Source organism: Amphiura filiformis, chromosome 14, assembly GCF_039555335.1.
Source record: "Amphiura filiformis chromosome 14, Afil_fr2py, whole genome shotgun sequence".
Taxonomy (NCBI): Eukaryota; Metazoa; Echinodermata; class Ophiuroidea; order Amphilepidida; family Amphiuridae; genus Amphiura; species Amphiura filiformis.
The window spans coordinates 18,406,566-18,423,114 of NC_092641.1; the positions used below are offsets into that span (position 1 = coordinate 18,406,566).

General features: G+C 38.5%; 1 protein-coding gene across 1 annotated transcript; it reads left to right on the forward strand.

Moving 5' to 3' along the window:
* Positions 1–2,001: 2,001 nt before the first annotated feature.
* On the forward strand, positions 2,002–15,961 carry LOC140169248 (long-chain fatty acid transport protein 2-like). The gene is made up of 10 exons (XM_072192505.1): positions 2,002–2,283; positions 3,720–3,924; positions 4,434–4,649; positions 5,038–5,193; positions 5,532–5,656; positions 5,846–6,046; positions 7,777–7,870; positions 12,777–12,975; positions 15,081–15,178; positions 15,645–15,961. Exons 1-10 carry the CDS (start codon positions 2,002–2,004, stop codon positions 15,959–15,961), a joined length of 1,893 nt encoding a protein of 630 aa, XP_072048606.1.
* The last annotated feature ends 588 nt before the right edge of the window (positions 15,962–16,549 follow it).

Sequence of the window (16,549 nt, forward strand, 5' to 3'; positions counted from 1 at the left end):
TTAATCAAGTTACATTAAACAAAATAACTTTTAAAAAGGCAGTGATTGTGCCAAAGTGATGGAATCTCAAAGTTTACATAGAAAGTAGCCTATACATTTAATAATGCTATACTCTAAAAAAGACAATGTGTATAATATTTATTTGGTTCAAATTAAGAAAACATATAAAATCGATCAATCAGCCGAAATAATTAAGAAATTAAGAAAAAAAAGCTACTATTATTATTATTATCATTATTATTATTATTACTATTATTATTTTTATTATTCATTTGTTATTATTATTATTATTATTATTATTATTATTTACCTGTAAATCCAATGCCTAACATGTTCCAATCGCAATAATTGCAGCGGGTACATGTATTATAAGCCAATATGCATGCACTGTCTTGGTATCAGTTCGCGGTTCATTCGTTACTCACTTCAACTCTCAACACATTATTTTGTGGTATCAAGACTAGTAAATGACGATCAAAAAGTATAAAAAAAATACTTTATTGTTAACAAGTGTCAAGTGTAAGTGCGTACGTCCTTGACACGATTGTCAGCGCACTGGGTGCCCGGGTGACTATGAAGTGAACTTGAAATCTGGCCTCTACTAATTATTTTCTCCCGTTGTCACGGTTGCCGCGCAAGAAACGAAAATCTCTGAAAATTTTGGGCACAAATCGGCAAATCTTGGGCAATTTTCCAGATTGTTTGTATTTCACTTTTCCATCATGCACCGCAGCACAAAATAAATTTATTTCCAATTTATATACATTTGAATATGAACACGTCACGGTTCACAATTGAATACCTGAGTGGAAGAAGGGCCCAACTCCATCAAAACTGTTTTTGAGATATTAAGAAAAAACTTAATATTTGGAAAAGTTTTATAGACAGAATGTTTTCATCTTCAGGGGACCTTTAATACATGAACATACAAAAGTACATACATTCGAAATTATATATGACGTTTCCATGGCAACGGTACAGGTCTTAATACGAGCTGGAGTTGGGCCCTTCTTCCACTAACATACTGCAAGTGCCAGTTCTGTGTTATAAATAGCTACAGAAATTAGGTAATCACCATTAATTGCACAAGTAGAACTCATGTAATATGTTAGCAAGAAAATTTATTGTAGTGAAAACCAGTCTTCATAGATGGACAAATTTCCTCTTGATCCCTATTTTTTGTGGAAGAAGGGCCCAACTCCATGGAGTTGGGCCTTTCTTCCATAAAAACCATGATTAAGTGTATATGGAAGACTATTTAGAGAGTGGATTTTGGCTCATCTTTCACACACAAGGAAGATCAGTCTGCTGGCAATAAAATGCTGGGTCTAACTCATTTTTGTAAAAAATTGGAGTTGGGCCCTTCTTCCACTCAGGTATTCAATTATATATACTTCTAGTATAAATAACGCGTGGGGGTGAAAGAAGTGAGAAACCTTTGCAAAATGAGGACCTTATTCTTATTCCTGTCGTAAACTGTCGGAAACAATTTGGGTAACGCCACAACTAAACATAACTAAATTACTGGTGTGGTTGAAGAGTAAATCAGCTATCACATACTTTTTGAATTTTGAAAATTGACCACACCGTTCTTGAAGAATTTTACACTCATACCTTTCCACGGATTCAGATATCAATCGATGATCTGTATTCGGAATGCTAATCACTGCGCATCATCAGCGCATGCGTCTATTGTTATTGATAGATACTCCGTATAGATAGGACTCCGTAAAAACATTTTCAAAAAGAATTAAAAACAAACACTTTATTAATAAGTACAAATTATGATCATCTGAGAAAAAAAGATCAAAGACGAATAGTGGTTTTTTTATTGAGACACCCTGTATTGCACACATTTTACACTGCTTCTAGAACAAATAAGGTAATTCAAAGTTCAGGTACTCTGGGTTATTCTACTAAAGATAGATATTGTTTAATGCACGTTGTTGTCATTGTTAAACACAACTTGACACTTAATTTTCAATTACATTAGCTACCAAAATGCCATCGGTAAACCCCAATGCAGCGGCTCTTGCAGTGGGAATACCAACAGCCGTCGCAGGATTTCTACGAGTGAAATACGGACCTACAATATGGCAGGATTTGGTCAAGTTGAATGCACGTCTCTCGAGGCAAAAGGAAATAGCCAAGCTGATTGCAAACGGTACAACGATAATAGATGTATTTGAATCTCATGTGAAGAATCACCCAGACAAGCCTTTTATCTTATTCGAAGATTCATCTTATAGTTACGAGGCTGTTGACCGTGAAGCAAACCAAAAGGTAGGGAGCCCAGGTAGGGAGGTCAGGGAACTATTATGTGCTGCCGTGTCATGTCAAAAGCAGACACTTTGGGCAGGATCGTGAATGGAGAAAATAGCCAAAAATCTGCCAGGGGGCGATTTTTTCACAATTTGGGTTTGTGGCGAATTTGTGATATTATTAATGTTAAAAATATTGTCTGATAGTTTCAGACCGGAATATAAGACATCTTATATTTTTGGCGACATTTTTTCAAGGGAAGTCCTACCCTCAACATTGTCAATAATATTTTTGAAGGCCGATATCTCAATTTCCAACTTTATAATACCATAATTTATGAACTCAATATCTTCGCTTAGGAATGTCCGATTTCATTGGAGAAAACGGCGTTGTGGAGCAAAATATCTCCATATTTAACATGTTTAAGATTGGATTGATAAACAAGTATGATTAATAGTGTGTTTGTTAGGGACTTTGCCCGATCAAAGTCCCGTTTAAAATGCAATGTCCATAGTCGATTTTTAACCCGGACTTTCGCGATTAATAAACTGGTGGATTCTAAAATCAGAATTGTTCAGTATTGATGTGCCAATATAATTATGACATTATGATATGTTGCATTCAATAATATAAGCCTACGTATCCTTTACTTTTACTGTCACTAAAATAATTATATAAACTTTTTCATAACAATTTTATACTGGTATTTTGATGTAATAAATATCAGTATAATTTCGAGTTCAACTGAATCCTTTCATCATGATTAATGACATGTTTTATTTATCAAAAATCGATTATGGCATAGTCTAAAAAACGTTTTGAGCCGGAAGAGGTAAATCTCATGACTCGGCTCACCCTGCTCTGACGGTACGCCCGTATACCATTGTATACAGTTTTAAACGAGAGGGAAAGCAGACACAGTATTTTCCCCGCGAAGAAGGCAAATATTAGGCAATAATCGAATTTGTATTTCCATGGTCTTTCGGCTCTTGACTCAAGACCATGCACATGGGGCGGAAATGGCACCCAAGATAGCAAGTAAGCAAGCCTTGAGATCTCCCATACAACTTCTTTTGTGTGTCAGCTTAAGTTGTCTCTATAGTGCATACACCACTAGGTCATGATCCCTTGCCGTCCAATAATTCAGAGCCAAAGTGAAGGAATCTTGTGAAAGTTTACATACAAAGTATATTGCTACAATGTAAAAAAGGCAATGTTCAAGTTTGAATTGAATTAAATATCGAGGTTCTTTCAAGAATTAGAATAAAGTTGTACGAACAGGCCTCGGCTCGGTAGAGAAATGAATCCAGATAAAGTGTATATTTTATTCCTTTTCAGTATTGTGCACCGCTTAGATTTTACTTTCCTTACAACAAGTTTGATAACTAAAACAAGTTATATCATCACCTTTATTTTTCAAACGCTTTTACACCTTTATTCGTCCTTCTAAATTTGAGGCGAGGTTTATCCAACAAAGCGGCGCAGTTACGTGTCCAGAGACGGCGGCAATCTTTATGTACAACGAGCCAGGATTTATAATAACATGGCTTGCATTGGGGAAACTTGGTGTAAAAACTGCCTTGCTGAACTACAATCTGCGGGCAAGATCTCTATTGCATTGTATTGAAACGTGTGAGACGAAGGCTGTTATTTGCGGGAAGGGTAAGTCCTTTCTAGGACACTTAAAAGTGCAAAAAACAACAACAAAAAAGTGTAGAACCATTTTAATTTAAAAAAAAAGGGGGGCCGGGGTTGGAAGAGGCGAATATCGCTGGCCTTGCACGTGATCTTTCCGTAGCCTCCAAATCCATGCTACTATGACATTAAACAAGATGAGGGCTTTGTATAGTTTAATGGACATTCGTTTGGGGAAATTGACGGTGAGAAGCCGTCAACAGCAATGCTAGGGACACTGTTCGATGGAATGAGTAATTAATTCGCGTCTACTTTAAGTTTGACCCTAGGAGACATTTTTCTATGAAAAATCTGTGACTGGTTGAAAAATCCCTCGAAAAAAATCTGTGTTTGATCACAGATTTTTTACGGATTTTTCAACCGATCGCAGATTTTTGTGTCCTATAAAAGGCGGTGATATATGTTTTATTAAGTTATACTTACACAACACAATAAACTATAACAGATTACTTTTTTTATAATCTTTATCACCTCAGATCCACATTTACTTGACGCGCTAATGGAAATAATGCCCGATTTGAAAGCCTTGGGTATAACCGTTTGGGTTCATGGTCGGGGAGAAGACGTTCTTCCTTCAACTGTATCACACTTCGACTCAGAACGGTTTTCCAGTGAACCCGTTTTGCGAGAAATACGTGCTGGATTAACGATAAATGATGTTTGTGCCTACATCTTCACATCTGGAACAACAGGTAAGACCTATATATTATATAGCGTTCGACTTTCTGAAGTACTTGCATGTATTATTACTTCTACTGACTTCTATTTCTACGTTGATACTCAGCATAATCCTCCATAGGATGTAGAGCCAAGGAACCGGGCCAAGGAATAGAATGCTCTTGAGCGGTGCCAAAGTTGCGGTGCATACAATGTACATACAGGGTGTAATAGTAAAAAAAATATGGTCCTTTAAATGTGTTCTGCAACTGCTCCCTTGAAGGCCTCAGCTGTTGGCAAGGCGAGGACATATCCAGGGAGGTTGTTCCACCAGTTGATTTGAATAATGGTTGAATTACCGGGGCCTCTGTGACTAGACATGGAAATATCTGGTTTAATAATATAATTTTTTATGAATTTCAGGTCTACCCAAGCCATGCAATATATATCATTGGCGATTCATATTAACATCGTATAACCAGGTGTCTTTGCTTGGACCAGACGATATTGTCTACATCTGCTTGCCTCTCTACCACAGTTCAGGAATGCATGTTGCCTTCATGAACATACTCAGAGTTGGTAAGAAATGTTAAGAAAACGGATGGGTTCTCATATCGGTAACTCAATCCAGATGCTCTAATTTGGTACCTTTTATTGGAAGCCGACTCTCTCGGGCCGACTCTGGAATAGTAATGGGTTCTATCCTTGCAGTTTCCCGGGGCAGTTTTGTTTCTGGACATTAAGAACTTCCTGTTAAACCGTGCAAATTTTGACTTTCATCGCTAAGAGAGGGCGCAGAATCGATGCTGAATTGGTCTATTGCCCAGGGCATGTGCCCCCTGCTCCCCCAGTCGCTACGCCACTGAATCCTATTAAATGCTATATGTTATATTATATTATACACTTTGATTTTGCAGGTGGAACAGTAGCCCTGGGTAAACGTTTTTCTGTCCATAAATTTTGGGACGACGTGAGAAAGTTCAGAGCGACAGAGATTCAATACATCGGAGAAACATGTCGATATCTTCTGTCGCAGCCGCAGGTACGTAAAATTCTGGACTTAAACCAATAACCGGGAATATATTATATATACTAATACTAGCGTGTGTAGCGGATCCGATTGAATTCACACACCTTTAAAGTGCGATTTAGGCGATATTAATTGCGAATACATAATGACCTTCATCGAAACACATCAATGATCTTCATTCTTTTCCATTGTATGCATCAGCGTCCCGATGACGGCAAATATGATCACGAGCTACGCGTTGCAATAGGTAACGGTCTACGTCCAGATATATGGGAAGAATTCCAGCGTCGTTTTAACATCGGTACCATTGCAGAGTTCTTTGGTGCAACAGAAGCCAATGGATTCATTATGAACACCGACGGCAAAGTTGGGGCTGTTGGAAAATACACACCATTTTTAAAGGTAGAGTTAAAGTAGAGTTAAAGCTGTGTACGGATTTCAATTGACCTTTTCGGTAAATCCCATAAGCCTTTGCGAGTCGTCATTTGACGTCACGCCGATCTGCGCCGATGCGAACATCGTTTATCGAACATCGTTTCTGCTCATTGTAAGTCGACGTGACGTCAAATGACGAGTCCGGTGCAAAGGCTTATGGAATTTACCGAAAAGGTCAATCTAATTTAAACTTATTATGGAGAGCAAAGAGATGAACATATTTATGTACTTCATAAATTTGCAAGGAAAAAAAAAGAAAAGGGGGGAACTGATGAAAATCATGGTACCCTTAAATGCATTCGTTACCACCGTAATCACAGCGTCATGGATCATTTTCGATTCAGAAAGATCGCCGCAAATGCGGTGGTAGTATGAACGGACCTTAAGGAACTTGCCACAAGAAAGGCATCCAAACCAGAAATGGAGAGTGGTTACCGTTAACTCCTCAACGGGCAGACAACTTTAAACAAGAACTTACCTGAGAAACGACTTAATTAGAGCAAGCCTCGATAAAACAACATGAGAGAAGTCTCTCAGCTGAAGAATGTTGGTGAAATCAGCATGATTCTCAGATACGATATGGCAAACTGACAAGTGAAAGATGACGTGACAAAAGAATGAGAAAAAAACCAAGCTGGTTTTAAAAAGGGACTCTCATGCCAGGATAAAATATTCGGCCTTAACAATAATGAGAAGTGCTTGAACAGGGGCTTGAAACAACATCTACTGTGCCTAATTGACTTTCGTCGGCTCCTGCACAACTTATTCAAAAGAGATCATCAATGTCATAAGAATTCTTATCAAGGCACAACGATTATGTGCGACAAAACCAGAGTGCTCCATTTCCAAATTCTTCAGGATTGTCTCCTGCGTTAGTACAGGCAGTCAGAATTAATAGGTAAATTTTCACGGGAAAGTTTTCTGGACACGTGACACCCATGGGCGCAGACATATTAGCATTATAGAATGTGACCCCGAGCACAGCGGGTGTTCTTCCAATGTATTTGAATAGGAAGAATTCTTCCTTTGAGGCAAAATAAGTTACTTGTCGCAAGTTAATAATGTTATGGTAAGAGTTTCCGTAGATAAATATTTTTTTCCGTAGATAGATATTTTTGAAATTACGTTTTGATGATATTGTGAAAAAATCAAGATAACATAATATTCAATAAATTTGCAATGCACAAATTTCTATCAAAATCGCGGTCAAAAATACTATTCCAATTCAAAATTACTAAGACTTGAATAGCGAGGTCACCGCCGGGGGTCAGAGATCAGGCTCGAGGTTACACTCACATTGATACGCATTGGTCACGTGTCCAGAAAATTTTCCCGTGAAAATTTACCTATTAATGTTGACTGACAGGGTGACACCACAAAATTCGGTCCTTACTGCTTTTTGGCCTTGCCATCGATTTTTTGTAATGAAATCAGCCGTTAGATGAAATTCGAATCATCTTAAATATACTATTCGGTGATTTGTTGTGGTTATCAACAATTTCCTTCACTCAATGGAATTTGGGGAGCTACACAGATAATTGAAGGATGTTACAGTCTATAGGTTTACGTCAGGTTCAGCCGCCACAACCTAGCTGATGGCAGCGAAATTACAGCGCTTTGAATCCTCCGAGATCTGGAAAATGCGCTATATATAAATCCGAAATTTATTTTATTATTATTATTCGATTATCTTATAGTCATGGCTGGATCTCTATGACTTCGTCCAATGCGATCACGATACAGCAGAACCAATTCGAGATAAGAATGGTCTGTGCATATTAGTACCACCAGGTAGGCAAAAAAATTACTAGAGCCAAGTAAAATATCTTGATGTACAGCGTGTCCCAAAAGTAACTTAACATTGTGATTTGGCCATATCTCAAATATTTCCTACTTCATACCAAAATGGAGAACATATTCATATAGATTGATCTTTTAGAATTATTCTGATACCAAAAAGAGCATTATTGATGACCCTTTGACCTTACTGTGCGACTGTACATATGTGTGTATCAAACCCACAAAAGCAAGCTCATGTGTTCTTTGTTCAAGAACATGAATGATGTGCTTCCCTGAACAATAGAGTTGGTTCACTCACTGCGCACGCTACATTAGGGTATGAACATTCATGGATTACATGGCTTAGCGTAAGCGTGACTGCTGTTTTAGATTATAATTATGATATATTGACAATATTAAACTTTACTTTAAAACAGTTGAAGTGAAGATGAATTTCCTATAGATCAACGGATTCAGGTCGTATGGTTCTTTGCCGAGACAAAGTCGGACAAACTCACTGAAGCAATGTTTAAGGAACAGTTTAATGTAAATTATGCACTACCCAGCCGAAATACAATCCAGCAACTAGTGCTGAAATTCCTATCAACTGGATCTGTTCATGATCTACTTCGGGCAGGACGTGGAAGAACAGGAAGATGGGCTACAAACATTGATGTCATACGAAGAGCGGTGGCGAAAAGCCCAAGGCGATCAGTACGTCGACTTTCAATGGAGAACAACGTACCCCGTACAACTGTTCATCGAATCCTCAGAAAAGATCTTAAGCAGTTTCCATATAAAACCCAGATAAAACAGAAAATGAAGATTACGCATTGAAAACAAACAAACAAACAATAAAACAAACACAGCCAGATTAAACAAAACTGATTTTAAAATGATAACACGTTATATCGTGTTCACGTCTCAAATGACGTGACTTATTTTGCGTTTATAAAAGTGGGTTTTACGGTACGGTAGATATCCATTAATTTCATGCCAAAGGGTCATGACCACATAGGCATGTTTGGTATCATAACATTTCTAAAAGAATTATCTACATACTGTGCAATTTTTGTAACAACACTATTAACCCAACGCAAGTTATGGCAAATTCACAATGTTAAGGGACTTTTGGGACACCCGGTATATTCATTCGTAGCGGTAAACGTAAATAGAACGCAAAATAATACTTTTACGCTACTCAAATTCGGTACACTCACCGGAGCGCTTTCACCGGGTCAACCGGCGTGTTCAGCGGATGTTATTACTTCTTGAAGATATTCATCAGGACTGTTCATGATAAACTGGTATTTGTAATTTCTTACAACTAGTCCAAAGATTTCCACTTACTTGCAGACGTTTCGAAAACTGACAGTTTTCTTTATCGATGCTATTGTTGCAATGACGATCTGTGTACAGCTGATGATTTCTGCTGCTTGGCAACGGAGTTGCCAGTTGATTTTTCACTTATCAGATCGTCAATGCAACAATAGCATCGATAAAGAAAACTGTCAGTTTTCGAAACGTCTGCAAGTAAGTGGAAATCTTTGGACTAGTTGTAAGAAATTACAAATACCAGTTTATCATGAACAGTCCTGATGAATATCTTCAAGAATTTGCGTGATGATTATGGTAAAAACACAGTGAAACATCTTCGTGACTTAGAGAACTGTGAAAAGAAAATTGCCCGTCATCGAAACCATCTTGTCTACACTCTCAGATGCCGCGATCTAAACCTCACGCCTCCTAGCCTCAAACTTAAGTGTCCGATCAACACCAAGAAAGCCAGGGACATCATAAACCAAGCTCATCGTGGATTATTACGCGAAAGAGTAAGAGTAATTAACAATAAATTGGATTGTTTAAAAGATAACAAATCTTCTCTCGAACGTGAATTAAAATCTGTAATACCCGCGGACTCCCCCCTGGAAAGTGAAATCTCGTCCCATCTTACGAGAGTTCGCGAGAACACGTTTGTGAAAACCAAATGTCGCCAAGTGCGCAAGCTGCAGAATTTGGCAGAGAAGAACCAAAACAATGGCCAGTTACACAGAAATTCGACCAGTGCACCGGAACCAGATCTTACCGGAACACAGTTGAAAAAGTGGGTAATCAACTTATCAAAATACAAGCTAAATGATACGCGAAAGGTCTGAATTATGCCGTATCTCCCGTAGATGTTTGCCCTGACGAATTCGTGCTCGCCACTGAATTAGCATGTAAGAACTTACCGTACCCGGAAGCTGTTCAACTCAGATCCAAAGTCGCCAGTACTCTCAGATCATCGAAACCTCCGAAATCTAACGTGAGTATCCATGAAAGAAAAGCTATAAATGTACTTAAAAAGAGGACTCGATTGTCATCTTACCCGCGGATAAGGGGAAGGCCACGGTTGTTTTGGATAAACAGGAATATAATGAGAAGGTAGACATCTTGTTAAGTGATAAGAAAACGTACGAGGAATTATCGGCTGACCCCACGCAAAAGTACAAGAGGAAACTGGTGGCCATATTGACTAGATTGACGAATGAGGAGAAGATCAGTAAGGCAAAGTACAAACAGTTGTACCCGACTGCGGAAAATGTCCCCAGACTCTATTGCACGCCAAAGATTCACAAACCTAACGCACCACTCAGACCTATTGTTGATTATACCTCTACCATAGGATATGAATCTTCTAGGTGGCTCGCTGACATCTTGGCCCCCATGGTAGGAAATTCTACTCACCATGTGTTAAACTCCAAGTCATTAGCTGAGGAGTTAGTGGAAGTTGTGATTGATGAAGGGGATATACTAAACTCCCACGATGTGGTTTCTTTGTTTACGTGCACGCCCATCAGTAAAGTTCTGGACATTGTGAAAGAAAGACTTCAAAAGAGGGCTGGTTGAAAGAGTACAACAAATCCAACGGTTTCAATTTGTCAACAGAAGACGTTGTAGAATTATTAGATTTCATCTTATCCACCACCTACTTTACATTTCGGGGGAAGATTTACAGACAACTCTTTGGAGCGGCTATGGGTAGCCCTGTTTCACCGTTGGCGGCGAATATCTTCATGGAACACCTGGAAAATATTGCTATCGCTACTGCCCCTATGGAATGTAAACCTAAGTTATGGAAGAGATATGTGGATGATATCTTGGAAATTGTTTGTAAAGATGAAGTGAATAACCTCACTGACCACCTGAACCAAGCTGACGACACCGACTCTATCAAATTCACTTTTGAAAAGGAAGTGGATGGCAAGATCCCCTTTTTGGACACTTTGATTGTTCGGCGAGATGATGGATCGGTTGTTGTTGGTTTACCGTAAGGCTACTCATACTGACCAATATTTGAACTTTAGGTCACACCACCCTCTTCACCAGAAACTAGGCGTTGTTCGTACCCTTCTCGATAGAAAGAACAAAATTGTCACTGAAGAGCAAGACAAGTTAGAGGAGGAAACTCACATTAAGGGGGCTCTCCAAAAATGCGGATACCCAGATTGGACCATTGAAAAAGTGAAACACCAGATGGCTACGCCTAAGCCCAAGAAAGACAGATCTAAGAAAGACGATTCCGCTAAATCGAAAGGTCTTGTTGTCATTCCCTATGTGGAGGGAGTCTCAGAGCGTGTCTCGAGAGTGTTCAAATCTTATAACATCTCCACCGCGATGAAGCCCCATTGTACGTTGCGCAACCTCCTTGTCCACCCAAAGGACAAACGGGATCCCCATCATTCTACGGACGTCGTCTATTCAATACCATGTAAGAACTGTGATTTGGCATATATCGGGGAGACAGGAAGGAAATTCGGCAAACGTTTGGAGGAGCACAAAACTGAGGCTGAGAAAATTGGTGATAATATAAAAACCAGAGCCACCAGAAAAGCATCCCAATCAGTTGTTCACAAATCGGCTATCACCGATCATGTAGTAGAAAACAATCATGTCATCGATTGGGAGGAGGCTAGGATCGTCGGCAAAGAGAGTAATAGATATAAGAGATGGATTAAGGAGGCGATCACCATCAGAAAGCGGGGCAATACCATGAACAGAGACGAGGGGCAATACAACTTGAGTCACGTCTTTGACGATCTGATAAGTGAAAAAGCAACTGGCAACTCCGTTGCCAAGCAGCAGAAATCATCAGCTGTACACAGATCGTCATTGCAACAATAGCATCGATAAAGAAAACTGTCAGTTTTCGAAACGTCTGCAAGTAAGTGGAAATCTTTGGACTAGTTGTAAGAAATTACAAATACCGGATGTTATTACTACATCACTAGCAACAACAATCTTCTGAGCAATATCATCCGCTGAAGACGCCGGTTTACCCGGTGAAAGCGCTCCGGTGAGTGTACCAAATTTGAGTAGCGTACCCGGGTAGCGTAGAAGTATTATTTTGCTTTCCAGATAATGAAAAATTTCACTGCAATACCAAAGACTTTTCAGCATTATCATCTGACCTCAGACGCAGCCATAGGTCACTTACTGGACAGTTGGACTGAACAAGTCACCTGGTGTAACTGATTCTCCATCCGGGTCCTTATTCCCTTTAATTTGCTGTATGACATACTGATCGTTTCTAGGAAAGGGAAAGAATTATAAACGTGTTCGCGTTATGGTTTGGGTCAAAAGTTTTAATGACATTTAAAATGCCGGGTGATATAAAGGTCATGAAAACGTTTTAAAAACATTTTTTATACATCTACATTTTTAAAATGTCAAAATGATATTGTAAAATATTTGTGGGCAACCTTTTTTGGAAAATAATTAATAACATTATGTTAGAATATTTTACATTAAGTTTTCACAAATTTCTCCGAATGTTGTTAAAATGTTTTATATCCTTTATATAATCCAAAATTGAAATGTTTTCTGTAAAACGTTTTTGTGTTTTCTGGGATATGTATTTTTATTTTTTAATGTGCAGGGGAGCCTGGACTAATGGTAATCAAGGTTACCAAATCGGCTCGTATTGCTGGCTACAGAGCATCAAAAGAAGCTAATGAGAAGAAAGTCCTCCACAATGTCAAGAAAAAAGGAGATGTATACTTTAACACTGGTGATCTGTTGACCTACGATAAAGACGGGTACCTGTATTTTGTGGATAGGCTTGGAGATACATTCAGGTAACTTTAACTTATATCGAGTCGTTTAATATGCTAGATTTATGTAATTTTGGGTTCAATACATTTCTGCTTTGAAATATCACATAAAATAAAAATATCGTTGCTTTATAACGTGTTACAAACGCTGGTTTTATCAAAACGTTTGAATAACACTTAAAATGTAGTAGCGGGTTATATAAAGGTCACGAAAACATTTTAAAACTGCTAATGATAAACACGCTCAGCAATATTACAAAAAGTGTTGTCAAAATGTTTTATTCAGGGTTGTGGGAGGCGTCAGACAAAATAGAGGGAAATTTAGTACTGAAAAAAAAACCAACAACATAAAATCAGGGTAGAAACACCAAATATGGGCTGAGAAAAAAAGAAAACGCGTAAATTTTGGCAATGAAAAAGCCGAAATCAGCTTACCCTTTATATAGCCACCAAATTAAAGAAGAAACAACTCTTTAAGTAGTGGTCCAGAACTAAGTGATTATGAGAGGCAAGAAATAAAAGAATGCAATTGGTCAAAACAATTAAGAATGCATCTTGGCAGGAATATGGAGAAACCTAGCAGAGAAGTGTGAAAAATCCCCCAGAGAATTCTACAAGGAAGTGAAAACTCAGACAAAGGGACAAACCTTTCGACCCCACATCACTGATAAATGATGAAGCTGGAAAACCACTCACTGACCAAGAAGACATAAACAACAGATGGGAGGAATATTTTGATGGTCTCCTCAACTTCAGGGATAGTCAACGCTCCCAGGAACCCTTCAATCCAGGTTTACCTGGTGGAGAGGAACCTTGTCTATCTTGGAAGATGAAGTTCGAGCTGTTGTGAAAGAAAGTGCCAAAAATAAAGGAGCAGGTACTGACGACATAACAACAGAAGCCATCCAAACATGTGGAGATGTTGGAATCAAATGGCTGACTTGAGTTTTCAATGCAGGATGGGAGGAGAGAGCAGCACCAGGTGACTGGCAAAAGACAATATAGTGATTCCTATCTGGAAAAAGAAAGAAAGCAAGAGAGACTGTAAAAAAATACTGGGCCATCTCCTTGCTAGCTGAGTCACGCCGGCAAGATGTTTGCAAAGATCATCAAGAGAAGGAATTCGACCTCTAGTGGAGCTGCAATTAAGTGAGATACAATTTGGCTTCAAAAAAATCAGGAGATATGCATGCCATTTTCGCGCTGTAATTGAGGGCTATGGTATAAGAGGTCAACTGCTAGAAAATGTCAGATCTCTATATAAAGACAGCAAATGCATGATGAGAACCAGAAATGGTCTGTCAACGTGGTTCCCAGTAACATCAGGGGTACGCCAAGGCTGTGTGCTATCGCCACTGCTCTTCTTGATCTATATGAACAAGATCGCCAAGAAACCAAATCCAACTAGTGGAGAAATAAATGAGCTTCTCTTTGCAGATGACCAGAGCCTCATTCACAAGGTCATACCAACAAACTAAACACAGCATGCGAGAAATATGGCATGAAAGTCAGCATAGCCATTATCCATAACAGAGACTATGGTGGTTAGCCGATTACCCAAGGATATTGAAATCACCATTAACAACAGCAAGTTAAAACAAAGTAGTTTAAGTACTTGGGAAGTATCTTTTCTGAGGATGGAAGTATCAGTAGATAAATAGAGACACGATTTCAAAAGGCCAATAATATCATTTACCAACTAGGCCCACTTCTTACACATCCTGCAATACCGATGGATACCAAAACAAAACTCATCAGTGCCATATTTTTCCCAACTCTCAGTGCCAAACATGGACTCTCAACAAAAGAACAACCCAAAAGCTCATCACCTGTGAAATGAGATGCCTAAGAGCAGCAGCTAATAAAGTAAAGGAGGGATAAAATCAGAAATGAGGATATCAGAAAGATGGTGGGCACCACGGCAACACCAATTACAGAATATGTTGCAGAACACCAGGTTAGATGGTTTGATCACCTTATGCAAATGGCCCCCTAGCCAACCTGCAGCAAGAACGTATAACTGCAAAACAACAGAACTAGGGTTAGAGGAAGACCAAGGAAGAGGTGGGCAGATGGAGTAAAGGAAGGATTACCACGAGTGAGGCTAACCCCTTGTCATTTTATTTCAGATGGAAAGGAGAAAATGTAGCGACAACGGAAGTAGCTCAAATCCTCAACCAATTCCCAGGGATTCAAGAAGTGAATGTGTATGGTGTCCAAATACCTGGTTAGTACACCGATCACTTTTGGAAAAAAGAGTTCAATATATCCCTATCATTGAAATGCCTCAAAATCCCGAAATGGCAATTTACACTCGGTCGATTATCATTATGCCATTTAATAGCCTGCCTTTTTATATAGCAAAGGATCCTGAAATTGGTTCCCTGGCGCAGTCAAAGCTGTTGAGCGAAATCATTTCTGCCTGAGGATTGCAACACATTGGGTTTGAGTGCTGAATACTAAATTCAGAGACGTATCCTACATTATATCATAATTAAGAAATACCTATAAACGTTCTGAATAATGAACCAAATAATAGCTTATTGTCATTTATGAAAGTGTAAATTAATGCTAATTTATTAAATTCTCAAATTTATCAAAATTCATTAAACATGGTGTATTTTTTTATCAAAATTCATTAACATAGTATCTTTTCATCAAAATTCAGTAACATAGTGTATTTTTCATCACAGGAAACATGGATGGACGTGCCGGCATGGCTGCCATAGTTCTACACCACACATCCAACGGGGTCATTGATATGAAAGAGTTGTACCAATATGTCACCAGAAACCTTCCAAGTTACGCTTGTCCGAAATTCATACGTCTCATGCCAGAGATGCACATCACAGGGACTTTCAAACACAAGAAAACAGATTTGGTGAAACAAGGTTTTGACCCAAATCTTACGTCGGATCCTCTTTATTTTATGGACACAGAACAGCGTACATATGTTCCATTGAATTCGAGTGTTTTACAGAAAATTGTGGTTGGAAAAGCCAAGTTATAAGATTAATAAATAGGTCTCTAGAAAAATCATACAAATGCTGATTATGAAGGAACAGTCCAAAGGCCAATGTCTGAGGCCACCAGTAACTATTTCCTAAACATTAATTACTTGTAATACAGAATGACTTTGGAGCAGGACATAAAAATGATTTCGCTACACTCCTATAGAGCCTTTTGTGATCCACAGCCTCACTCCCCCACCCACCCCAACACACACGCACTTGCTTTTTATACCATCAGAAACTTAGGGACTACATTATGATTGTGTGTACAAGCTTTCTTGGAAATTCAATGTTGGCAATAAGCTTTGTTTGTGAATATTATCTATTGAACCATACCGTAAAAGATGATGCTAAAATCAGCAAATACGTCTTTAACTAACAAGCAAGTCTGAGCTAAAGTTAAAAAAAAAATGCTTGCAAATTAATTGGAGTTGTTTTTGTTTTAACAATAATGCTTTACTACATGTAGCTACAAAAACATTAATAGCCCTCATGGATACATCATACTACAAGGTACAAATACAGTAGTTCTTGCGACAAATTAATACAGTAATTTATTGCATCTTATAATTTATTATTTAACTGTG

Coding starts and splice junctions, on each gene's coding strand:
- LOC140169248 (XM_072192505.1), top strand. CDS start 2,002: ATGCCATCGGTAAACCCCAATGCAGCGGCTCTTGCAGTGGGAATACCA. Junction 4,650..5,037: donor CTTCACATCTGGAACAACAG/GTAAGACCTATA, acceptor TATGAATTTCAG/GTCTACCCAAGCCATGCAAT. Junction 6,047..7,776: donor AATACACACCATTTTTAAAG/GTAGAGTTAAAG, acceptor ATTATCTTATAG/TCATGGCTGGATCTCTATGA.